The 25915-nt window shown below is 37.3% G+C and overlaps 1 protein-coding gene across 6 annotated transcripts in view; it reads left to right on the forward strand.

Annotated features, from left to right (window-relative positions):
* The first annotated feature begins 2611 nt into the window (after nt 1-2611).
* The window catches only part of SMAD4 (SMAD family member 4), a 61577-nt gene continuing 38273 nt past the window's right edge, over nt 2612-25915 (forward strand). For 3 of the 6 annotated variants that reach the window (XR_008425384.2, XM_053913215.2, XM_053913216.2), the window contains exons 1-5: nt 2612-2751; nt 18778-19156; nt 20009-20183; nt 20616-20645; nt 25067-25279. Coding sequence is in view for 5 of the 6 variants with exons in the window: in XM_053913215.2 (XP_053769190.1) it covers nt 18908-19156; nt 20009-20183; nt 20616-20645; nt 25067-25279 (667 nt within the window). In the remaining variant the exon portion in view is untranslated. Of the gene's footprint in view, nt 2752-2955; nt 3118-18777; nt 19157-20008; nt 20184-20615; nt 20646-25066; nt 25280-25915 lie in introns of those variants that run through there. The other 3 variants (XM_045187952.3, XM_045187951.3, XM_045187950.3) reach the window with 3 other exon arrangements.

A 25915-nucleotide genomic window follows, 5' to 3' on the forward strand; every position in this document is an offset into this window, starting at 1 on the left:
GGGAAAAAACAAGTTTCCTTGTATCTGGAAAACATAAAGATTTAAAATTAGTATATTTTGAACAGTCATAAAATAACAATTATCTTTAGTTCATTTAGTTCCATTCAACCAATTTTGTTTTTCTTGATTATTTGCCAGTATTTTCATGAATCCAGTTATTTTTTAGGATTTTATAAATCTTTACTTTAAAGATATGACCTGTTTAGATACCTGTAATTTAGAGTAAGTCAGAGTCCTTTTCATGAACCTATCCAAAGAAACGCTTCCAAATGCATTAGAGTAAAACGACTGTTTAATGACCAAATTTAAAATAACATGGTTGTAGATTTGATTCAAATGTAATTGATAAAAAAGTTTGCTTTTTTGTAACATATATTTCAAGATTAATATCTTGATAATTACTATGCACTAACACAAAAGAAAAATATAAAGCCCATATTTTTAGACTTAACACACAATCTTAATATATATAAAGACCAAATAGTATGCAAGGTTTTAAAATGCTGTATAGGACTTATTGGAAGTGTGCATTGAGCACTGGAACCAATTCATAAATTCCCAATGTGTGAGTTACAAATACCCAGAGTACCACTGCTTGATGTCCCCAGAGGGAACTATCAATCTTGACTTCTCCAGTGTCACTGACAGGACACCTGTTACCCCTGAGAGCTGCCTGTTTGAACTTGATTCTGAATCTTTGCAAGTTCCTCCCTGGGGCAGATTGAAACTTCTAGAAAAACTATATTGATAAAAACGTGTATACAAATAAAATAGTCATTATTATTTTGTTTGGAAAAGTTTCCCATGTAATTTCGAGCATATTAAATAGGCCTAATTAGTTAAAAAACTTCTCTTTTTTCAGGAGAGAGAACAAATCCTTGAGGTATTCCAGGGGCCCATTGGAATAACTCAAAGTCATTTCTCAGTTTTTAAAACTTAAAACTTTGGGAAGGTTGTCAAATATACTTAACCAAAAGATTATAATATAAATTTTTGTAAAACAATACTTTTTTTGGTAATAACCCTAAAAGACATTACTCAAAGTTAAAACTGGTTTTAATATTAAAAATTTTGTCTAGAACATAGGATCCTGCTTAATTTATGTAAGTACTTAATATCTTTAGGCCCATAAAATATTACACACTAATTATGCCTCTCCAGGCAGGAAACGCACCCCATGTAATACACAAACACGTATCAAGTAAAGACCACACACATGAAGACTGAACACAAAAAGATTACACACATAATTTGAATTACTAATTATTGTAGAGAAAGCATAAGATTTCTCTAATTTGCTTTTGACAACTTTTAAGAAGACTGCAAAGGGGATGCAAGGACCTAAATGCCAAGCAAGAAGACCTGTTGAGACTCTCCTTAAAAGATTTAAAGACTGTTAATGAGTAGTGGAAAGGAAATAAAAGTTTCGGCTCCAAGGAATTAAGCAGCAGGAAAGAACCTGGGCAGGGCTGCTTTGGCCCCCTGAAAGGTCAGAAACCTGGTAACAGAAGTTATATTTTCCAGGTGGAAAAGAAATGACTTTAAAACAGCGTATTTTCTGGTTGGTGGAAATTATATATATATTTAGTATGTATTTTCTGAAACTTTTTAAATATAAAAGAAATACATACTTCTTGTAAAAATTTCAAATAAAAGTATAAAGTCAACAGCAGAGCTTACACCTTTCCCTACCCAACAGGTACCTAGTTAACAGCTGTGTTGTAGATTCTCAAATGTCCCTTCCAACTCTGAGATTCTGCCTAAATCTCTTCCAACAAGAACCACTGACTTTTATAAACACCTAGCCAGTTTCTCAAATGTGTGATTCCTTAATTGTCCTGTGCCATCTCTTTAACCCAAAGGGGAGTCTCGCGAATTTAAAAAGCCTTTGAATCTAGTGATCCAGGGCTGGTAGAAAGGGAAGGAAGGAGCAGTCATCGCCAGTTTCTTCTCAAAGTAAACCGCTAGCTGTTAAAATCTAATTTTTGTGCCTACAGAGGTCCTCAAAAACAAGGCTCGGCTTCTCGCTATTTATGAACTCTTACTGGCCATCCATTATACGCCGAGGTCTCCCGCGCTGCTTGGGTACTTTTTTTTTTTTTGCAAGGAATGCCAATGTCTCTAGCGACCACCCTCTCCAAGCGGCCTCGTGGGGCCCTGCGGGACCCCGAGCCGGAGCTCAGGGCTGCGCACCCACTGGTGCCTCTCCACAGGCGCCTGCGCGCAGCCACCCTCCCGTCACTCCGGGGCAGGAGGCGGGGGCAGCCGGGAGAAAGGAAAACTGCGGGGGGAAAAGGGCCAAACCCTGAAATTACCCGGATGTGGTCTTGGGCGCGCGCATGCTCAGTGTCCTCTCGACAAGTTGGCAGCAACACCTCGGCCCTGGTCGTCGTCGCCGCTGCGGTAACGGAGCGGCTCGGGTGGCGGAGCCCGCGTTCGCACCCTCCCGCTCTCTTCCGGAGGCCCATCCCGCCTTCCCCTCGGCCCTGCGGCCGCCCAGGGGACTGGAGCGGGTGAGGGGAGCCGGGCGCCCCGCGAGAGAGGCGCCCCCGCGGTGGGGCGGTCCGGGAGCTCGAGGCGGCCCGGCCCGCGCGGGCAGCGGCGCGGCGCCGAGGAAGGGCGGCCTGGCCCGGACGCCTCGGGGCAGGGGCCGAGGAGCGCTCGGGGCCGCCGGGGGAGCGACGGGCCCAGTGCCCTCCCGGACTAACCCCGGCGGGAGAGCGAACTCCCCTCGCCATCGCCCGAGCCCAGGTAACGAGCCACGTCCCCTCCCCTTCCCAAGGCCGGGCCCGCGCACCCCTCCCGCGGCTTCCCCGCCCCGGGGCGGGCTCCCGGCGGCGGCTGCGGCGAGCGCGCGGGAGGCCAGCGGTCCGCGCGGAGAGCGAGCACGGTCCCTTACCGGGCCGCCGTGCTTCGCGTCCCTCGGCTCCGGGGTTGGTCCTCCGGTCCCGAGCTCCCGTCACAGTTTGTCGCAGAATGGAGTTAAACTCGAAGAGGGACTCCCGCCGCGGCCGCCGCTCCTCTTTGTTGTTCTGGAGTAGTTTCCCTGTCCGCTGGGGCCGACGGCCTGGGTCGCTGCAGAGATTGCCTTAGGTGACTAAATGCAAGTTGTGAGTGGTTCGTGTTCATTTCTTTTCTCAAGCACAATTTTGTTTACTCTTTGTCCCTTATTTTCTTTTCTTGGCTGTGTCATTCTAGTTTATGTTCAGGCTTTGACTTGTTTACTTGCATTTTGAATATTGTGGGTGACGGCGGCATGCAGGAAGCAATCTTGGCACCTGACCGTACCTCCCCCAGCCCCTAATAAAAGAATAAAGGACATAGTGTACCTTATTGCTCAGGACTCCAAATACTGGATGTGAAATTGGTGGAGATGGAGGGCGGTGGCCCCACCCCTTCCCCAAGCTAGATTTTCAAAGAAATGGGTGTGTTTAGTTAACGTGAAGGTTTCTTTGTGGGTTTTAAAAATGCTCTTGAAGGTTGGTAGTTATTTTTCTCCCGAAAACCCAGTAAATTTTTAAGCGAATAATTTGTTACTTATTTTGAACCTAGTTTCTTAATCCCTTTAGTTTTTGTACAACAGTTTAAGGTGAAACTGCTGGTGATACTTAGGAATAATAAATATAAGATAATGTGGAATCAACTTAATTACTCTGAATTGACTTTCTAAAGGCATGTAGACTAGGTTAATTTTTAACAACCTTTGTCTTTTGACAGAATTAGCATCCTTTTAGTCTCAGTAGCAGTTTGTCCGGGTGTTTAAAAAGTAGGTTGAGTGCTTTTCTTAATAGAAGATACATACTTTCATAAAGTAGTATTATTTGGAGCATTGCATTTGAACAGTTTTTATTGTCGATTTTATAAATGCCTTTGCCGTGTTGCAGAAAAACTAAATATATTTCCGTTGACACATAGCATACAAAGTTCTAGCATGTACCTTTTCTTTTCTGCCAAGGATTTACTCTTTTGGAAGAGTATGTATGTTAGTACATGACATACCAAGTTGTGAATGATTGCTATAATTAACATTTAAAAGTATGATTTCTTATTAATGTTTCTTTGATAACATCATGCTTTTTGATTTTTGTTATTTGGGTTTATTACAGAACGGATGTAATGCAATCAGGCCAAGGCTTTACGATTTGGAGTATCTTTAGGTCTAAAAGTGGTAATGAATTATGTAGGTTTAAGTTGTTGGAGTTAAAACTAAAAGCTTCTTAGACAAAACTGATATGCCATTTTGTGAGTCTATTAATAGAAGTGGCCTTTTCTTTGCTTTCCAGGTTTTTGGGAAGGTTGCTTTAAAGGGCTACTGCATCTTGTTTTATTTTGAAGTGGCAGTGCTTAAGTAGAAACTTCTGTTCAGCTAAGTGCCTTCATTTTAAATCTTGAGCTTGGGGGAAAAAACCCCCAACAATTTCAAGTCAGTTTCAGGTTTAATGAAAATTTGTGCTGAGAAAGTAACTTTGAAATTTTTCATAATAAGTTTAATGTGGATCATTGGCCTTTTTGATGGCTCTGCAGCTTGAAGCATTTCTGCTTATACTAGGAAGCAGCAAATCTTCGTAAAAACCTTTGCCTCACTTTCTTAAACTACATTTTAGTTGAGCTATTTTTTCATTTGTGTGTGACTTCTCATTCTCCCTCCCTCCCCCCGTTCTCATTCCCCCCCTTCTCTTTCTCTGAAATTTCCCTTCAGAGTCCAACCCCCCAATTAAAAAACAAGTATAAAACTAATTTATGCTGCCCAGTCACACTCCAGCTCGCTGGCTTGAAAGCTGTTTTTTCCTGAGTGAGTTGGTGTTATAGTAACATCATTAGACACTATTCTAATTGAGCTCTGAATCGCTGAGGTTTCTACTAGGGCAATTAACCCTACTGATCTGCTTTGTTCATTATATTAAAAGTGCATATTTAATCTTGCTTAAAATTTTGCCTCTTTTGGTGAGAACATGCATTATTTTTTTTATGTTTAAACTTATTTCAATTTCGTTCTCTTCAGCTCATTACTTTTTTCATTTTCATTCAGTGATTTTAGAGTGATTTAAAAAAAAAGTAGTCATTTCAGTGCTCATTGTATGTGTTTGGCTATTCTTTTCTTTTTCCCCCCTAAAAGATTGTGTAGTGAGGTAGAGTGTTTTTTTGCTTAAGTGATGATTAACAGTGACTCTCAGATTATGTTTAATCGTGTATAAAATTAATTGGTTTCAGTGATTGCATTTTTTTCTACATTAAATGAAAGTTGAAGGAGTTAGGTTAGCATACACAATTTAATTTTTGTTAAATTATCAAATTTTGGGCTTTTTGCTTGACAATTAATGAAGATTCTATTGTTTTAATAAGAGAAATTCAAACACTTAACAAGTACGTCTAGATATTAGAATGGTTTTCAGCGTGATACTGTTTGCATCATAAAATGCCAAAACATATGCTTGATAATGGGTCAGATTTGGAATTTTAAATTCTAAAATGTGTAATTCTGGTGATGGGAAATGTGGCTGAATTTTTGTTTCTCAGGAACAAAGTATTTTGGGTTGTGTCACTTTCACACTATTATGTGGTGTGATTGGCATCCAGGAAAATTTATTTTAGTCATGAGAGTGGATAAAAATGAGGGTAATGCTTACCTGTGTAAAACTAGGATAATAGGTGGTCAGGATCTTATAATTTAAGTCTTGGTTATTTGCTGCTGCAGATTATATCACAGGTAAGATAGAAAGCTACCAGAGGCTGATTATAGCTAGTTTCTGTTATTGTGTCTTAAAATTTTTTTTTAATTTATTGATTTGAGAGAGAGAGAAAGACAGCTAGAGACAGACAGACATCAGTTTGCTGTTCCACTTATTTATGCAGTGTTTCGTGTGTATGCTCTGACCAGAGATTGAACCCGCATTCTTGGTGTATTGGGACTATGCTCTAACCACCTGGCCAGGGCCTTAATTTCAAGTTGGTGATAATTGTAAATGCCTTAAAGGTCAAGACCTATACTTTCGTGTTTACATTTTATTTTATTTTATTTTTTAAAAGATTTTATTTATTTATTTTTAGAGACCTGGGAAGGGAGGAAGAGAGGGAGCCACACATCAGTGTGTTTCTCCCTCTCAGGCACCCCCCACTGGGGACCTGGCCCACAACTGAGACATGTGCCCCGACTGGGAATCGAATTGGCGGCTCTTTGGTTGGCAAGCTGGTGCTCAGTCCACTGAGCCACACCAGCCAGGGTTTAGTGCTTACATTTTAAATGAAAATTGTTTTCAACCTGGAGAATTTATAGTGTTGGGTTCATCTTTTTAATAGTTCTTTATTTTTTATTCCCACGGTTTAGGGCAGTGGTTCTCAACCTTGGCTGCACTTTGAGATTCGTTGGGGAGCTTTACAAAACCCTAATGGCTGGATTCTACCCCCAGAAATAGTGATTCATTTGGCTTGGGGTATAGCCACATCAGAGTTCTGAAGTGGTCGAGCTATTAGGGTCCTCTGACTTTTTAAAGATTTTCGCTTGTGTCAGCTTTACAATTTTTAATACAGTCATATACATATGCACAATGCAATCATCTCACATCTAACTTAATGAGTCCCTGGAAGATATTGCCATATATGTTTTGCTTCCAAGTCTGTCCCTTCTTCTCTCCTTCTCTCCCTTATTTTCTCCTTTTCATTTTTCAATTCGTTTGAACTGTCTGATGGCAAGTTTCAGGATGCTGTTGGTATACTAGTATCATCACTATCCTAACTAGAACATTGATCTCTTAAAGTACTCTCTAAAATAAAATGCTTACTTGGGCTCCTTGTAGAAGAGCTTGCTTTGGCACTTTGTTCAGGTGCCAAAATTAACATGTAATCTCCCAAAGGAACTTGGTTTTCATAGGGGGTAGTCTCTTTGGAAACAATAAATATTCTAGGTACCAATTAGCTGGCCATTTCATTGGTTCTTGAGATGCAAATTGATTTAGCTTTTTCTAAAAAAGTATTTTATTTATTCAGTTTTAGAGAGGGGGGAAAGAGGGAGAGAAACATCAATGTGAGAAATATCCATTGGTTGCCTCTCTCATGCCCCCAACTGGGGACCTGGCATGAAACTCAGGCATGTGCTCTGACCCGGAATCAAACCCGTGACCCCTTGGTTTGCTGGATGACATCTAACTCACTGAGCCACACCAGTCAGGGTCACATGGATTTAGCTTTTGCTGTCAGGGTTTAACTTACATACTTGAGAAAGTTGCTCAACAAGCCCAACTAGTTGGTAGTTCTTTAGAGATCACTTGTGCTTGTAACTTCAGTTCTCTGTCTATATTTCCTGAAGTGCCAGTTTAAGAACAGTTGCATCTCTGTCTCTGGAAGAGCTATTTAAAAAAAACCCCAAAATATCCTTTTTTTCCTACCCATGCCCCATCCCAACACACACAGATTCAGAATTGGGAATAGAGTAGAAGGGGCATGGGAATCTGTATTTTTTAAAAGTACCTCTTTATTTTAAAGGCTTTGGACATTTTAGTATGCTTATCCCATTGCTTCATTTGTTTTAATACCGTACAGGGCTTTACTTTACAATCATTGGTGCACTGGAGTAATTTACTTAAAATTCATCAAACCCTAATTTGCATATTTAGGATGCAAATCTTATTTATGACTTGAATAAAAAGATTGCTACTGAATATTTGTCTTTGTAGAAAGGTATGTCTTCTGTATCTTAATATGGATGAGTGTATATGCGATTCATTTTTTTTTCAAGTCAAAATATGTTTGTAAATGTAAAACTGAATTACGGATATATATTTAAGGAAACTGCTGGTGAATTCTAGAGCATTTGATATCAATAGATGGCAGTCATTGTGATTCAGTCATCTAGTGGAAGGATGATCAGAAGGAGTGCTTAATGGAGTAAGATAAACTAGGAGAGAGACAGACACACACGCACATCAGTGTGAGAGAAACATCAATTGGTTGCCTCCCGTAGGTGCTCCAGCTGGGATTGATTTTGGTTTACAGGACCACACTTCCAACTAAGCCACTCAGCCAGGGCTAACCTAGCTGCTTTTTAAATGTGACACTTTTTATTTTTACATAAAAGAATGACTGATAAACCATAGTTACACAGATGTGGATATTTGGCAGGTATGTCCTTGAAAATGAGTGAAGATATTAAGTGGTGATATTAAGGTATGTGATTTAAATATATATATAAAATAAAAAAATGTCTCAATATTTGGAAGCTCTGTATAACTCATTAAACTAAGGTTTTCCCAAATGACCAATGCATGATGTTATAAAATCATACACAGGTAGGAGATCCATTCAAAATATAATATAGACCATTGGATTTTTAAAAAACACAACCAAGAAGTTCACTGATAGGGATTCAGATTTCACATTGCAGCTAACCTTTAAGAATTGCCATTTGTTGCATTTGGTGTTAAATAAACGTTGAATACCTATTATCTTAAAAGGCAATTAAAACATTCCAATTACTTATTTGTCTGAGGCACATTTTCTTTCTTTTTTAATATATTTTTTACTTCTAGTTTTTCATTTAGCAGTAGGCTTTTTTTTTTTTTTTAATCCTCACCTGAGGACATGTTTATTGATTGTAGAGTGAGAAACATCAATGGGAGAGAGAGACACACCTCAATGAGCTGCCTCTCATATGTGCCCCAAGTGGGGACTGAACCCACAGCCCAGGCATGAGCCCTGACTGGGAATCCAGCCTGTGACCTTTCAGCTTGCGAGATGACACCCCAACCAACTGAGCCAAACTGGCCAGGGCCCTACTTGCTTCATATACTCTGACCAAAACAACGTATCACAGCAGACTGAGTGCAGAAGCAGGTGATCACAGTCCAGCTGTCTTCTCTTAAGCTAGACATTAGAGAAATTTGCAATGATGGACGACAAAAATCACTCTGAATACTGACTTTGTGTGTGTTTTGGAAAATAGTTATTTTTCTTAAGATATTAATACATAATGGGTTTATTATTTTAAATTGATTTAATTAATATTTAAATATTTTTTAGTTTTAATTGGTAATATGGTAAGTGCCAGTAGATGTAACTCACATAAATAAAGGCTGCTTGGAATTCTCAATAATTAGGAATGTAAGTAAGGGGACCTGAGACCAGATAGTTTGACAACTTCTATTTTAAAGTAGCTAGTTATGGCCCCTTACAACAGAATAGGCACATTGAGACAAAGAAATATGGCCCAAGTAAAAGAACACATCAGAACTCCAGAAAAAGAACTAAGTGATGAGATAGGCAACCTATCAGATGCAGAGTTCAAAACACTGGTAATCAGTATGCCTACAGAACTGATTGAGTTTAGTTGCAAAATGAAGGAAGAAATGAAGGCTATACAAAGTGAAATAAAGGAAAATATACAGGGAATCAACAGTGAAGGGAAGGAAACCAGAACTCAAATCTACTATTTGGAGCAGAAGGAAGAAATAAACATCCAACTAGAACGGAATGAAGAAACAAGAATTCAAAAAATGAGGAGAGGCTGAGAAATCCCTAGGACAACTTTAAATGTTGTAACATCCAAATCATAGGGGTGCCAGAAGGAGAAGAGGAAAAGCAAGAAATTGAAAACTTATTTGAAAACATAATGAAGGAAAACTTCCCCAATTTGGTGAAGGAACTAGGCATGCAAGTGCAGGATGCTCAGAAGAAGTGGGATCCAAGAAGAAACACACCAGGACACATCATAATTAAATTACCCAAGATTAAAGATAAGGAAAGAATCTTAAAAGCAGCAAGAGAAAAGGAGACACTTACCTACAAAGGATTTCCCATAAGACTACCAGCTGATTTCTCAAAAGAAACCTTACAGGCAAGAAGGGGCTGGAAAGAAGTATTCGAAGTCATGAAAGGCAAGGACCTATATCCAAGATGACTCTATCCGGCAAAGCTATCATTTAGAATGGAAGGGCAGATAAAGCGCTTCCCAGATAAGGTCACATTAAAGGGGTTCATCATCACCAAGCCCTTATTATATGAAATGTTAAAGGGACTTATCTAAGAAAAAGAAGACCAAAAACTATGAACAATAAAATGACAACAAACTCACAACTATCAACAACCGAACCTAAAAAAAATGAAAACAAAAACCAAGTAAACAACTAGAACAGGAACAGAATCAGAGAAATGGAGATCATGTGGAGGGTTATCAGTGGGGAGGAGAAGGGGAAGAATGGGGGGGAAGGTACAGGGAATAAGAAGGATAATTGGTAGGCACAAAATAGACAGGGGGAGGTGAAGAATAGTGTAGGAAACAGAGAAGTCAAAGAACTTATATGTACCACCCATGGACATGAACTAAGGGGGGAGAAGGCTAGAGGCTTGGGGATGCAGGGCAGAGAGGGGATAAAGGAGGGAAAAACTGGGACAACTACAATAGCATAATCAATAAACTATACTTTAAAAAAAGATTCCACGTGGAATAAGAAAAGGTCATCAGTTTAAGAATAAATGACATAAAGCAGGAGTGGAGATTGTACTTTGCATGCTGGGTTGTTTTTGTTTGTTTGCTGATGATGTTGTATTCCTGGCTTATTTTGCTTTTATTTTCTTTTGCTATTTACTTGAATTTTTAAAAATCTGCCCCCCCCCATCAAAGAAATAAAACTAACTCATCGGGCTATACCAAAACCTGTTCCTCTTCTGATGACCTCTGTTTCTAAAGCATTAATTCCATTCCATTACCCAACACTGGAAAGCTTGGTAAAGCATCCGTTAACCTTCCTCTCTTTCACTGCCCCCATATTTTCTCACAAAGTTACATGATTCTTCACCTTAGTCATTTCTATCAGTCTCCTTTCTATTCTCCCTGACACTTGCAATTTGGGGCATCCTTAGAATGTACTGTATTTTTCGGACTTTAAGACACACATAACCCCGCAAATTTGGGAGAAAAATTGGGGTGCATCTTATAGTCCCAATGTAGCTCACCTGGCTCACGGGGGTGGGGGGGGCAGTGGAGCAGGTCCCCCCCCACCAATATTCCTCCTCTAAAACCTAGGTGCGTCTTATAGTGCGAGAAATGCAATATATCAACCACTTGGTATCTACCCCACGTTCCCCATTATTGTTATCTGTTTTACATAGGTAAATGCCTGTCTCTGCCACTAATTATAAGCCCCATGCAGAAAAGAAGCATTTTTTCTTAAATCTTTGAATTCTTAGCACATGCATACATTCAGTAAATGTTTTAAGGTACACTTTTCAGATAACCAAAGATTATCTAAACAGGGAAGGAAGGGTTTGGACTCAGAATCTGGATTAGAATCCTAGCCCTCACACTAAGTAGTTTGACAAATTAAGTTACTTAAACTCTGAATCTGGATCAAAAGAAGAGTATATAGAGCTCAAATGAGAAAATCTACAGTATAAAGTGCCTAGCACATAAGGTTCAGTAAAAAGCAGCTATTATCCCAATAATAAAATGTTTAATTGCTTTTAAAAAGGTATTTTCCTAAAGCACATTATGTATTTTTCTGCACTTTCTCCTACTAAAACTTGTCAAAGAAAATTTAGGAGGGCAGGGGCTGAAGTAAACTACTCATCCAAGGACGCACAACTTAAAGGCATATAGGAAAATGAGTAAAATGTGCCAGCTGTAAAGAAAAGTACAGAGAGGCGTACAAGTGCATGCTCATCTAAATGGGTAGCCTTCACGCACTTCTGGTGGAAGTGATATTTCAGAATGTTAGCCCACTGCTGCCAGATCTTCAACGCTCATTTGTATGTGAAACCTCATTTTTAAGTATTGGCAATGTATTTGTGGGGAAAGGGAGGAAAGGAGAGGGAAAGAGGGAAACCAATGTGTATACCAAACAAAACACACCACCTCCAATCTTACCCGAGAGTACCACCAGGTGAAAATCTCTGAATGTCCACGCGTAACAATTTTAATTTCTATACTGAAAGCTCTAGGGGGCAGGGATTATGTTTGTATTATTCATCATTATACACCCAATTCCTAGGACATGTAAGTGCCCCTTATTGTCAAATAAATGCACTTCTGTATGTGCTTTCAAATTCTTTCTCATGCTATTTTCTTTTGCGTAAAATATTCACTCCCATTTTATCCATTTGGTATGTCCTAGCAATCCTTCAAAACAAGTGCCGTTTAAATGTCTCATTTTTTTCTAAGACCATTCCCTAACACACTATCTCTTCTCCCCCCAATCCTGGAGAATTATTTCCCTGGTCTGTTTACTGTGTGTTCCCTGATTCCTCCCTCAAATTTAAAATACACCCCAATTAAAACAACACATTATTTATTATTTGATTATGTATTTGTCTCACACTCTATTGCCACAAATCCAGAAGTTCAAGAACACAGCAACACTTTCCCATCTTAAAAATTCCCAGGCAGCCCCAGCTGGTGTGGCTCAGTGGATTGAGTGCCGGCCTGTGAACAAAAGGGTTGCCGGTTTGATTCCCAGTCAGGGCACATGCCTGGGTTGCGGGCCAGGTCCCCAGTGGGGGGCGTGCAAGAGGCAACCACACACTGATGTTTCTCTCCCTTTCTCCCCCATTCCCCTCTCTCTAAAAATAAATAAAATCTTAAAAAAAAAATTCCTAGGCAAAAGCCTGTGTATTGACTGTAGCTTTTTATTCTGTGGCATTTCCTTGCAACAAGTTTTGAAGAGTGCAAATACTTTCTTGTTGAACTCATTTTTTGGTATCAAATTTCAAAAGCTTTCTACCAATCTATAATGTAATTAAAGTGTGAGATAACTATTTCACCATAATCTCACTATCAGACATTATTTCTAAAATTTAAGCAGTCTTTGTGCCCAATGGCATCTCAAAAACAGTTTTAATTGCACATGTCTTTGAAAACTAATTAAAATATCCTTGCTTTCTTTAACAGGGCTTTGTCATAAGTGTTTATCATTGCTGCGTTCCTATGACCACAAGTACCTAAAACATTATTTAAAAGTTTCCTGTATAAAAAATAATTATTAATAGGGGTATATAGATGTTTTCCTACATTAAAGAGGTCTACATTATAATTTTTTTAAAGAGTTGTATGTAATGATAGCAGACAAGGGCACCAGACTGGTATAAATAAAATTTTATGTTCTAATTAAAGCTCTAGCAACATGACTAAAGCAAGTTAACATCTCTTTCAATTTTTTCACCTATAAAATGGGAACAACACACGCCTTGCCAACTACAGACTTGCTATGGTAATCAAATGCAACAGAGTACAAAAAAACAATCTGGAACCACAAACTGACCGATCCAACAAACACTGTATCTACTCTGTGCATATCACTATGACACAAAACAAGTAGCACATAATTAGAAAGTGGTTCTCAACTCTATCAAACATCACATTTTGTAACAAATAATTTCTATCACCCTGTTAGGTATCTTGAAACAAAAACCTATTTACACATATTTTTAAAATTTCAACAATATCCTAATTGTTATATAAAGGAAAAGATTTATAAAGTATGTATTTTAATAAAAATGCCCCAGCATATTAACAAATTTGGAAAATATAATACAAATGATAGATGCCTGCACTTACATGTAGAATCATCATAAATATGACAGCTACAAATTCACACCATCTAATACAGGTGTGTTGTGTTGGCAATTCAAATAGCATAATGGCAGTGCAGTTGGTGACATGGATTTTCCAAAATGATGAACTCCTGATAAAGTTCCAAACAAAACAACTTCAATTACGAACCCAAATTATTTCATTTCTGAAAAAATGAGTACATATTAAATGGAATTGGGAAGTGAGTACATATTAAATGGGTTCTAGGCTAATTATGTTTCCTCCTACATGAATTTCTGGGGCATCTGAAAGTGTTGTGGGATGCAAGATAATTCTTCAAAGTTATCTCCACCAAAACTCCTCCCACTAATTTTCATAACATCCCTCAAGGAGCAGTAGTTACCATATTCCTCTGAGAAGCACTGATCGAGAAGGCCCAAATACATTACACTAAGTAACAGATGCTAAAAGAGGTAGTTGTTAACGTGATTATGGACTATAAATGACAAAACATGGAAAGTTCACAGGTAAACTAAATCGTAGCATCATGTAGCAGTGACAACCAATCCCCAAAATATTGATAGCATAAGTCACAGGTGTATTTTCTGCATAAACTGGGAGCCCTGCTCACTGTTACCTCTCAGGGATTAGGCTAACAAAGACTCCATCTCTACATGTCTTTAAATGGCGGGAGAAGAGATAGGATAATTCATGCACTATGTTTTAAAGGCTGACCATCCCTTCTGCTCACATTTAATTGGCCAAAGTCATATGGCCATGTCAGTGGTTCTCAACCAGAGCAACTTTGTCCCACAGGGGACATTTGGCAATGTTTAAAGACATTTTTGATTTTCACAATTGGAATGGGGCAGTGGGAGGCAGAGCACTATTGGCATCTACTGGGTAAAGGCCAGGGCTACTGCCAACATCCTTCAATGCACAGGACAGCTCCCCACAACAAAAATTTAACCAGCCCAAAAATTTAACTACCAGTCAGTAGTGCCAAGTTTGAGAAACACTAGACCATGCCTATTTTCAAGTAGGGGAGGGAGACAGAGAAGTACAATACTACTATGTGCCAAAGACAGCCATCAGATTATTGGTGGAACTGTACCAATGACCACCACCTGTGAATAAGAATTTGCCAGATTAAAGGAAATCACAAGGAAAAACAGAGGGATAAGAGCACATATGTTTTCTGTACAGATGTACAGATGTCTACAGTAGGATTATGACAGAAAAGGGGGGAGAAACAACAGCATTAGATATCCATTAGAAAAACTATAGTGAGAGGATAAAGAATAGCTTTTGAAAGTGAAACAGAAGTTAGGAGACAGTAATCAGAAGAGTGAAAGGGCCTAGATCACAGGCATGGGCAATGAAAACAAAGGAGGAACCAATGAAATATTTCTAAGTAGAACATACTAGGTCTTAATCAACTAAGTATAAGGGATGAAAAGAAGGGTCACTCAAAAGATGTCCCATTTCCTAGCTAAGTTAATTCAATGATGACAGAATAAAATTTAACAAGTATGCTGTGTTTTAAAGAGCTCAGTAGAAAAAAGCCTATGGGAAAGTCTCTAACATACAGGTATTAGATAAAGTCACTGTGATAGAACAAACAATCCCACGTGACAAGGGCAATGGGAGGCAGAAAGTCAGTAAAAGGGACAAAGTTTTCTCCTTTTATCTATCAATCAATTAATCATGTGTTTGTTTCTAACCTTGTTTTAATACTACTGTCACATGATGTTGACCACAGGTCTAACTCCATGGACTACAAAGCCAGATAACCTAGCTAATTAAGTTACCCTCTAATACTAAAAAGTCTGAGTGCTGGCTTAAATGGCTCTCATGGAATTCATAAACTTTAGTTAATCAATGTTTATATGTCTTTATTTCTCAGATGTCTGTTTACTTTTGAATTATTGGCTGTATTATACATGAAACAAACATTATATGTATTTTCTAGAAGATACAGGTATTTTCTATAAGTTTATTGATTAATGAGCAATAAGCTATTAATACAGGAATACTTGAGAAAAGTGCTTAAGTTAATTTGTAAAAGCTTGACCTGAAATGCAATTCTAATCACAGGCTCACAGGCAGGAGCTAAAGGGTGTGCAGGCTTAGTTCAACAGCCTACAGCACAGGTGTAGCCTAGATCCTCAACAAGAACATCCCAGAGTTGAGGTTCATCATATTGAGGGCAGCTGTAGGAGAACCTCTAAAACACAAAGGATTATACACACAGGTATTAATAATTATAAAAACCTGAGATGGGAATAATATGACTGAATGCTTTTGTGATGATTTTTAAGATGAACTACAAGGAACACATTTAGAAGTGTGCTTGTTTACCCATAGGTCTTAGGTTGAAATGTCATATTACAACAGTAAGGTGACTGCCAGAGGGAAAGGGATTAGGGGGACATAAAAGAGAGTGAAGGGGCAATAAATAGTGACAGCTTTGAATGGTGAACACACAATACAATATACAGATGATGTATTATACAAATGTACACCTGAAACCTATAATTTTATTAACCAGTGTTACCCCAATAAATTCAACAAAAATTAAAATAAATAAATGTAATAGTGGTACACTAGCTTCACCTTAAATAATCTTATTTAAAAATTACCATGCTCTTGATAAGTTATAGAGATTGTTAAAAGAAGAGTCAACCAAGTCCTCTAGTTGATATCTGTTTTTCTCCTGCCAGCATGTACCTCCCCTTCTGTAACAGTAATCTGATTTTCTAAGGAGAATCTCCCCATCTGGGCAGGTGGAACAATCCCCAGCCTGACTAACCAAAGTCAGCGCCTTGCCACATCAGTTATTTCAAAGATAGGACAGGACCCAAGTCAGGCCAACGACACAGCTCCAGGACTTACGATGGAACTGCAGAAGGAAAAAAAAAAGGCTCTTTCTTTGCTAGACCTGAAGCTGGGAGGAATAACACTGGAGCCTCACTAAGACTTAAACTAAAAGAAATGAAACCAAACCCAAGAGACAGAGTCCTGATGATACTGGCTGGTTGTGACGCTAATCCAGCACTCTGAGGCCAGCTGTATTTCCTGACCAAGCCAATGAAATTTCCTTTTACTTAAATTTGACTTTGTTTCCCAATATGTATAACTGAACAAAAATAACATTCTCAGAAATGGCAGTAATATAATACAAACCACATAAACAATGGAACCAAGCAGTAATCTAGCCAATAATACAAATAACTATGTAACTAGTTACTTTTCTTTATTGATTTAGAAAGAGAGAGAGAAACATCAATTTGTTGTTCTAGTTATTTATGCATTCCTTGGTTACTTCTTGTATGTGTCCTGACCAGATACTGAACCCGCAAGCAACCTTGGCATATTAGGGCAATGCTCTAACCAACTGAGCTACCCAGCCAGGGGAATAACTAGTTACTTTCTTTAAAGTATATTTTGTTGACTATGCTATTACAGTTGTCCCAATTTTTTCTTCCCTTTATCCCCCTCTTCCCAGCACCTTCCCACCCTCCAGCATTCCCACCCAACTAGTTCATGTCCATGGGTGGTACATGTAAGTTCTTTGACTTCTCTGTTTCCTACACTATTCTTCACCTCCCCCTGTCTATTTTGTGCCTACCAATTATCCTTCTTATTCCCTGTACCTTCCCCCCCATTCTTCCCCTTCTCCTCCCCACTGATAACCCTCCACATGATCTCCATTTCTCTGATTCTGTTCCTGTTCTAGTTGTTTACTTGGTTTTTGTTTTCATTTTTTTTAGGTTCGGTTGTTGATAGTTGTGAGTTTGTTGTCATTTTATTGTTCATAGTTTTTGGTCTTCTTTTTCTTAGATAAGTCCCTTTAACATTTCATATAATAAGGGCTTGGTGATGATGAACCCCTTTAATGTGACCTTATCTGGGAAGCGCTTTATCTGCCCTTCCATTCTAAATGATAGCTTTGCCGGATAGAGTCATCTTGGATATAGGTCCTTGCCTTTCATGACTTCGAATACTTCTTTCCAGCCCCTTCTTGCCTGTAAGGTTTCTTTTGAGAAATCAGCTGGTAGTCTTATGGGAAATCCTTTGTAGGTAAGTGTCTCCTTTTCTCTTGCTGCTTTTAAGATTCTTTCCTTATCTTTAATCTTGGGTAACTTAATGGTGTTGTGCCTTGGTGTATTTCTTTTTTGGGTCAGTTTCTTTGGGACTCTCTGGGATTCCTGGACTTCTGGAATCCTTTGCTGGATTGGGGAAGTTTTCCTTCATTATGTTTTCAAATAAGTTTTCAACTTCTTGCTCTTGTTCTTCTCCATCTGGCACCCCTATGATTCTGTTGTTAGAGCTTTTAAAGTTGTCCCAGAGGTTCCTCAGCCTCTCCTCATTTTTGTTTGAATTCTTGTTTCTTCATCCTGTTCTGGTGAGACGTTTATTTCTTCCTGGGCCCTGACTGGGAATCGAACTGGTGACCTTTCACCTCGCAGGCTGTTACTCAGTCCACTGAGCAACAACAGCCAGGTCTAATCCCTTCATCATTTTCACTTAGCTCACTAACCTCCAGCGCTCTAACAGCTCTATCAATCTATTTTCTATATTTATGAGTCTTTCTATTTTGTTTATTTTATTCATTAAATTCCACATATAAGTGAAATCATAGGGTATTTGTCTTTCTCAGTACATCCTTTTGATTTATCCAGGTAGTGGATGTGACGTGATATCTTCTTGTGATTTTGATTTGCATTTCTCTAATGACTAATGACGAGCATTTTTCATGTACTTTATGGCCCTTCTTTGTAGAAATGAGTATTAGAATCCTGTGCCCATTTGAAAATTGTTACTTACCTTTTTAATTGTTGTTAGTAGTCTCTTTTAACAAAGATGGGTGGTGTTAACTGATAAACAGCATTTGATAGCAGGTGATAGTGAAATTTTCATGTGTGTGAGTGACAGACTAGGTTTAACTGGTTGATCAAGAATATTTTAAAGTGCTGGTCTTCATAAGTATTTCTTTTTAGAGTTCTAAGATTTTACTTTAGGGTGAATAATACAATCAACAAGACTTAATTGAGCATGCTTTTATAATAAGAAGGCCTAACTTTAATATTTTTGGAATGTCAAAAACATTTTCAGTCATTTAAAAATCTAAGCATCAAATTTTAATTATGAACATTGAGTCTTTGACTTAACTGGAGCAATGCCATATTTTCCCAAGTAATTGACTCTCCTTTGTAAAATGTGTTCTAATATCTGTCTTCTTTATTATTTTTTTTTAGATTATCCTGAATACCACATGTCTAACAATTTTCCTTGCAACATTAGCCAGTATTTTTCACTGCCTCCAAAAGATCAAAATTGCTCTGGAAGTTGGAGACATATTTGATTTAAAGGAAATAATTTTGACAAATGGACAATATGTCTATTACAAATACACCAACAAGTAATGATGCCTGTCTGAGCATTGTACATAGTTTGATGTGCCATAGACAAGGTGGAGAGAGTGAAACATTTGCAAAAAGAGCAATTGAAAGTTTGGTAAAGAAGCTGAAGGAGAAAAAAGATGAATTGGATTCTTTAATAACAGCCATTACTACAAATGGAGCTCATCCTAGCAAATGTGTTACCATACAGAGAACATTGGATGGAAGGCTTCAGGTTAGTTTGGTGCTGAAGTTTCCTTTATCTTTTGTAGTGGCAGACTTAAAGAAAAAATTCTTGTTTTCTCTTGTTTCTTTGAGATAATTTAATCCTTGCTCCATCTCTTTAGATATTGTACATCCTATACTAGTACACATTATAGAAATATGTGGAAGTCTATGTATTCCATATAATGAAGATATATTTTTTGAATTGTTTAATGTTCTGACCTAAAAGTCAAATGTAGAAAGTTTGGAACATAAAAATAAAAGAAGAAAATCCACACCTTTAGCACTTTGGTATTCATCCTTGTAGCTTTTTTTTTTTTCCTTTTTGGTATTAAATACACATTTAAAAAAACCTGAGTTACACTTGGTTCTTGTATAATTTAGAATTCTGATATTGTATGTTTGGTACTCATATATAAAAAGCAATCTAGAATTCAAGCTTATCTTTAAAACTTGAATTAAGCTTATATTTTACAAATGTTCTTTACCTTTCATTTTAACAAGTCTCATTTTTCATGTAGAACTACATAATACATCTGTGCTTAATTTTTTTAAAGAAACCTTAAGTCTTCAGATTAAAAAATTTTATTTCTAGATTTTAGGTGTAATTTCTAGAACAAACTCATATTTTTTTGCATCTTTAAAACCCGAGCACAAGCCTTGAAATCACACCTAAGCTCACTGCTCTGTGACCATGGCCGAGTCACTTGCTTTGAGCCTCAGTTTCCTCCTTTGTGAGATGGGGGTCATAATGCTGACTTTGTAGGGTTCTGAGGGTTAGATGAGAATGTGTGTGAAGTGTCTTGTTAATAATGAGTGATGTATAACTGGTGCTTAACAAGTGGTCCTTTATTTTTACTAGGTGGCAGGTCGGAAAGGATTTCCTCATGTGATCTATGCCCGTCTCTGGAGGTGGCCTGATCTTCACAAAAATGAACTAAAACATGTTAAATATTGTCAGTATGCATTTGACTTAAAATGTGATAGTGTCTGTGTGAATCCATATCACTATGAACGAGTTGTATCACCTGGAATTGGTAAGTAGATTTTGCCTTTATCCTTGGAAGCACAAAGGGAAAAGATCTGATAGTGTTTTAATTTTTCTAAGTTAAATTATAAATCTGGAAGAGGCCCAGGGCTGCAGCTAATGTTAAATAATCAAACATTTTTAATGCAATAAAAATATTTAAATTTCAACTTTGGAACAAACTTGTATTTTGACTGCTAAAACCAAATAGTTGGTACTTTTGCCCATTTAGAATATTTTTGAAAAATAAGATGGAAAACATGATAGAATTAAATATTTCATGTATTGTCAGATAGCACTTACAATACTATTCTTGAACTAAAATGGCTCATGAAATTTTGACTATAGCTTATATTTCTGTACTATGATTTTAAATATAATGGAAAATATTTTCATGATAATGATTAATGTTTCATTTTCTTTTCCCCTTTAAAAAATTAAGATCTCTCAGGATTAACACTGCAGAGTAATGGTAGGTAATCTGTTTCTTGTAACTTTCTCTGTTTTCTTTTATTCTTTCCCCTCTATTTTTTATTTACTTAGAAATTGTGTGGATACTGATAACATTTACAAGAAAAAACTTGGAAATGTAGATTTTGGGGTGTGTGCATGCATCAGCATTTAAAACGATTAAATTAAGCTGTTGGCTCTTTGTATTTGAACTGCTATTTATGAGCTAAAGTAGTCTATAACAGAAGGACATAAAACATACAAAGGAAGAATATTTTTTTTAATCAGTTAAAACTGGTTATTTTGGAAGAAAATCTCACAGAGCTAGTTTAAATGGGTATAAATGCCTGTAATGTTTGGTAATTTGGAATCATGTATAACATTTTCAAGATACCAGTATTGTAATTTTTCTTCATTTCAGTCTAACTTATTTTTATGAATGATAGATAATTTTAAGAATAATCTATAACTACATATATTAATGTTTTTCAGTTTTGTTACATTTTGAGTAGATAAAACAAAAGGCACTTTAAAGTGCATGCTGGTCACAGAGGATCTAATCCTATTTTAAACAGGAGAAAGTGTTTGGAGGTGGGGAAATGCCACAAATGGTGTGTGTGTGCTTTGTTTTATTTTTTAGTGTGATATTTAAGAACAGATCTGTTGAAACTTTAGCTCTGGTACTTAGAACATGTTGATAAACTCGAAATTCTGTAAGAACTAATTAATTTGCAGAGAAACTGATAAAGAGCCACTGTCATCTTAGAAAGGTGCTCTATTATTGTGGAGCGGATTGGTGGCTCAGCACCCCTTCTGTTGCAGAATCTTAGAGGTGGGTCAGAAATACCTGAAAAGTTAAGGGGAGCATGGAGGTCTGCTTATTTTTATTCTCCACTTTTGTTTCGTGTCACTAGCAATAGAAGACGAGCCTAGTCCTAGTACCTAGTCCTGGTACTTGTCAATGCTCAGTAGGCTTCTGACGAGGGTTGGGAATGGAAGCTGTGGTGGTGGTCTGGGAAGAGCAGCTTTAAGATTGGTTAAAGCCCTGTCCCCTACAGACACTGATGTCATGTCAGTTCCCATCTTCACCATTCTCCATCTGTGTTTTTGGAGAAGTAAAGCATTTAGCTCAGGGCTTGTTAGGGGTTAGGAGACTGTTGGTAACTATATCAGAATCTCCCTAGGGTGGTAGTGTCAGGAGATCCAGTTCTGAAGAGTCATTACACTTCTTCCCTACCCTAAAATACTGCCATTATTGATGGGATTGTGTGGGCCAATAGCCTCTTTTTAGCGGCTCTGGGGCTGTCTTCAGCCTCGTAGAGGTGGTTGTGTATGTAAAAGCTGGCTTCAAAGGCTTATTCCTCACAAAACAACAGGTATTTTTCACAGCTCTTCCTAGATTTGGTCAAAGAAATAATACAAGACCAGGTAACTAAAAGTTAATATTAAGTAGGTAATTCCTTCACTTTTGAGTTAGGACTGTGGTGGTGGTAATCATTTCCAGCCTGTCTCGTCTCCTATGAAACTTTCCATGACCACATCCACCTGTATATTCACTTTAACAAATATTTAATGAGCATGTATTGCCTGGTACTGTGTTAGGTTCCAGGGACAATAAGGTATGTTTTCTTCACTTAGGGAGCTCAGAGTCTAGTGGAGGAAAGAAAAGGTAAATAAGGCATTGACAGTCCCATCAGACGAGTACGAGGCCTACCTGCTGGTGGTGATAAAGAGTGCAGACGTAGGATGAGCCCAGTGGCTTCGGTTTTTCTGTTTCCTATACATTCCTTACCCCTCACTGAACATTCTACAATAACTATATACATGTATGACCGCTCTGAAAATATGGTTAAATCATAATAGCTGACACTAAGTGCTCATTTTGTATCAGGTACTGAGCTAAGTGATTTATTTGTAAGTATCATGTCATCATTCTCATAATACCTCTTGTGGTAGGTGGCATTGTCCACACTTTATCAAGGATGAAGAGACTGGTGCCCTGAGAGGGCAAGGAACTTGACCAAGATTAGACAGCTAGTAGGAGCTGGGGTAATGTTTGCTCACTATTAGATGTTTTAAATGATAGAAAAATACTGCAGATTACTTAAGCCTACTGAGGACAGGGATCTTTCTTTTGTTTATTGATGTATCCCAAGTGCTAGAACAGTACCTGGAACATAGGTGCTCAATAAATATTTTTTTAGCAAATGAATTTGTTGAATGCTCATCCATAAAGAGAAATACTTAACAGTTTGGTGTCTGTTTTTCTAGACTTTAAAAATATATACTATATGTTTTTTAATTTTATTTTTTTGAATAGGCAATACATGATCCATAAGTCAAAATACTATAAAAAGGTATACAGTGAACAGAAGTGCTCCCACCCTTGCCCCCATTCCCCCCCACCTCAGGTAATCACTTTTATTAGTTTCTGGTGTTTCCTTCCAGGGTTTCTGTATGCAGAAATACATGTACCGTTTCCCTCCTTTATTACACAAAAAGCATATTGTGCACTTTTCTGGACCTTGCTTTTTTACTTACAGTGTATGATTTTTTAAACATGCATATGATCATAGTGTACAATAGTGTTTTGTAATCTTTTTTTTCTCTTGGCAAAAATATATAGCAGACATCTATCTTGTTGATGCCTACAGTTTTACCTAAGAAACATATGTTTTAAGTTACTTGATTTAGAGACATGTAGACTGGTAGAAGTCTCAAACTTACCTTTGGGAAACTTTAGCCAACATATTAGGCAAGAAACAGTTATGAGGCATACTTTTTTCAAAGCAGAATTCAGTTGTTATGATTGACTGTTAAGCTGGCAAGTAAAGCAGAAGCAGTGAGTATCAGTTTGACCAGCTATATCCTGAAAGCAATAGCTTTCTCCTTGTGTATTAGTAATACTGATATCTAGGTGAAAAGATCCCAGTCACTGTAACAGCAAAAAAAAACCCCTAAGGTGTCCAGAAGTTATATAGAGACATCAGGATCTACATGAAGAAAATCACAGAACTTTGTTGAGTGTAATTTAAAGAACAGATTGAATAAATACAGCCATACCCACTGTATGCCCCAAATAATTTTTTTCTTCATATTTTTATAATTTGGTCAACATTAGTGATGAGTGATTGAGTTCATTTGTTTGTTCGTTTGTTTTGCTGATATGTAATGATGTGTTAAGCATCCTTTTGGTTATCTTCCTGTTTTTGTAGAATTTTCTAAAGAGAAACTCTTGGGAATGAAATTTATGTGCCTTAAAAATATTAATGTCTTCATGACTTGGTTCATAAAGAGCCTTTAAAAGATTGTGCATAGAAATTTGAAAAATGGATTATTCTTGCTGTGTTGAAATATTCTGTTTAATGAAAAGATAGCCACTCAAATAATTGATATTTATGTGTAAGGTTTTTTCAAAGATTGACATAGGGAAAGATAAAGAGCTCAATACGCTGATTCTTAATGGAAAAGAGAATATCTTTGTGGACTTATTAATTAACTGTTCTAAGAAAAGAACCTAGTATTACAATTCAACAGATTGTAAAATTCTGGGGTAGTGTTAGTTCAGAAGTAGTAAATGCTTTTTGGCCAATGATAAAAAGCAAACCCCAGAACAGTAGTCTTAAAACAAATATGTATGGAGATTCTGGGTAGAGAGCAATTAACATTATAAATACAGTTTCAGGGTTTTTTTTCCTTACAACAAACCCTATTCCCTGGTTTGTTCAAGGAAAGGTTGTTACGTTACATCAGCCTACAGTCTACCTTTGCTTATTATCGTGACTAAGCACATAGGTCAAAGACCTTGAGTATTAAGTTTTTTCATGTCACATATTTACCAAACATCATTATTTGGTTGGTTTTCTAGAGGGAAATTTCAGTTTGACTTAACATTTAGGATTTTTCTGTCTGGTTCTTAACCCTTTAGGGACATTCAGTATATTTCACTTTCAAAGACTGTTACTTAACTAATTCTGGATCCTGGAATTGGATAGTTACCATATCCCACTCATACTTCTGCAGTGTGTGAAATTAGCAAAAAGAGATAGCTAAGTACTCAGTCTCAACTTGATCTTCTCATCTGGGTAAATGTTTTTCCCAGCCATTTGGTTTTTGTCTACCTCATGTTATATATTTAAGGTAATTATTATTTCTAGGTTAATCAAGAAACTAAGGAATACTCTTCAGAACCATTGCTGGAAGTTGTTGGAATTTAGTCTAGCTTCAAGTTTCAAGGAGTCATTCAAATTGATGATAAAATATATCTGATGCCACTACCTCTAAATAAACAGCTTTTGCTAATAAAGTAATATGCTTTAAAAATATTATGAAAAAATTCTGTTATTTACACTGTAGTTGATTTTAGGTGTTATATTGCTTACAAGATTTTTTCTGGGAATAGAAGCTTCTAAGATTTTAAAATATGTTTAATTCTCTGTATAGCTCCACCAAGTATGTTGGTGAAGGATGAATATGTTCATGACTTTGAGGGACAGCCATCGTTATCCACTGAAGGGCATTCTATTCAAACCATTCAGCACCCACCAAGTAATCGTGCATCGACGGAGACATACAGCACCCCAGCTCTGTTAGCTCCATCCGAGTCTAATGCTACCAGCACCACCAACTTTCCCAACATTCCTGTGGCTTCCACAAGTGAGTTGTAGAATCAGATGTAGTCACAAGCCGAATTTCTCTAACTATGAAATATTTATATATAGTCACTTGGAGGAAAACTCCTAGAAATTAAAAGCACTGTGGTATCTTTCATTGGTAAACAATTATTAAATAGGTTTTTGGGTTGGTCCTGGAAAAAATGGTTTGTAGTTTATTTAAACATTTTTATGTTGATGTACAATCACTTGGAATTTAATTAATGACTTTGATTATAATATTGATTTAAATTAATGGTCTAATTTGTACTTTATCTACTCTTACACGCAGAAGTGAGAAGCCTCTTAAGCTTGCAGATACATTTTAGAGAAATAGTTAAGTGGTTAACAAGTAATTTTAAACCAACATGTTTACAAAACTCTGTATAAATGGAGTTGTGAGCTTTCTTTTAATCAGTGCTTTTATTTTGATTTATCAGAATATTACTTTATAAGTCATCTCAGTCTCCCGTTGTACAAACTTAGAAGGGATCTTGACAAACTTGTTTATAACTTAATGTCCCTCAAGATAAACATTAAGTATTTTAGTCAGTTTCAAAATAAAGTTAATTCTGTCTATCTAACTCGAATGTTTTTTTCAAATAAGTCTAATTTCAAAAAGGTTTTTCCCATAATAGAG

The sequence above is a fragment of the Desmodus rotundus genome, chromosome 10, assembly GCF_022682495.2.
Source record: "Desmodus rotundus isolate HL8 chromosome 10, HLdesRot8A.1, whole genome shotgun sequence".
Lineage (NCBI taxonomy): Eukaryota > Metazoa > Chordata > Mammalia > Chiroptera > Phyllostomidae > Desmodus > Desmodus rotundus.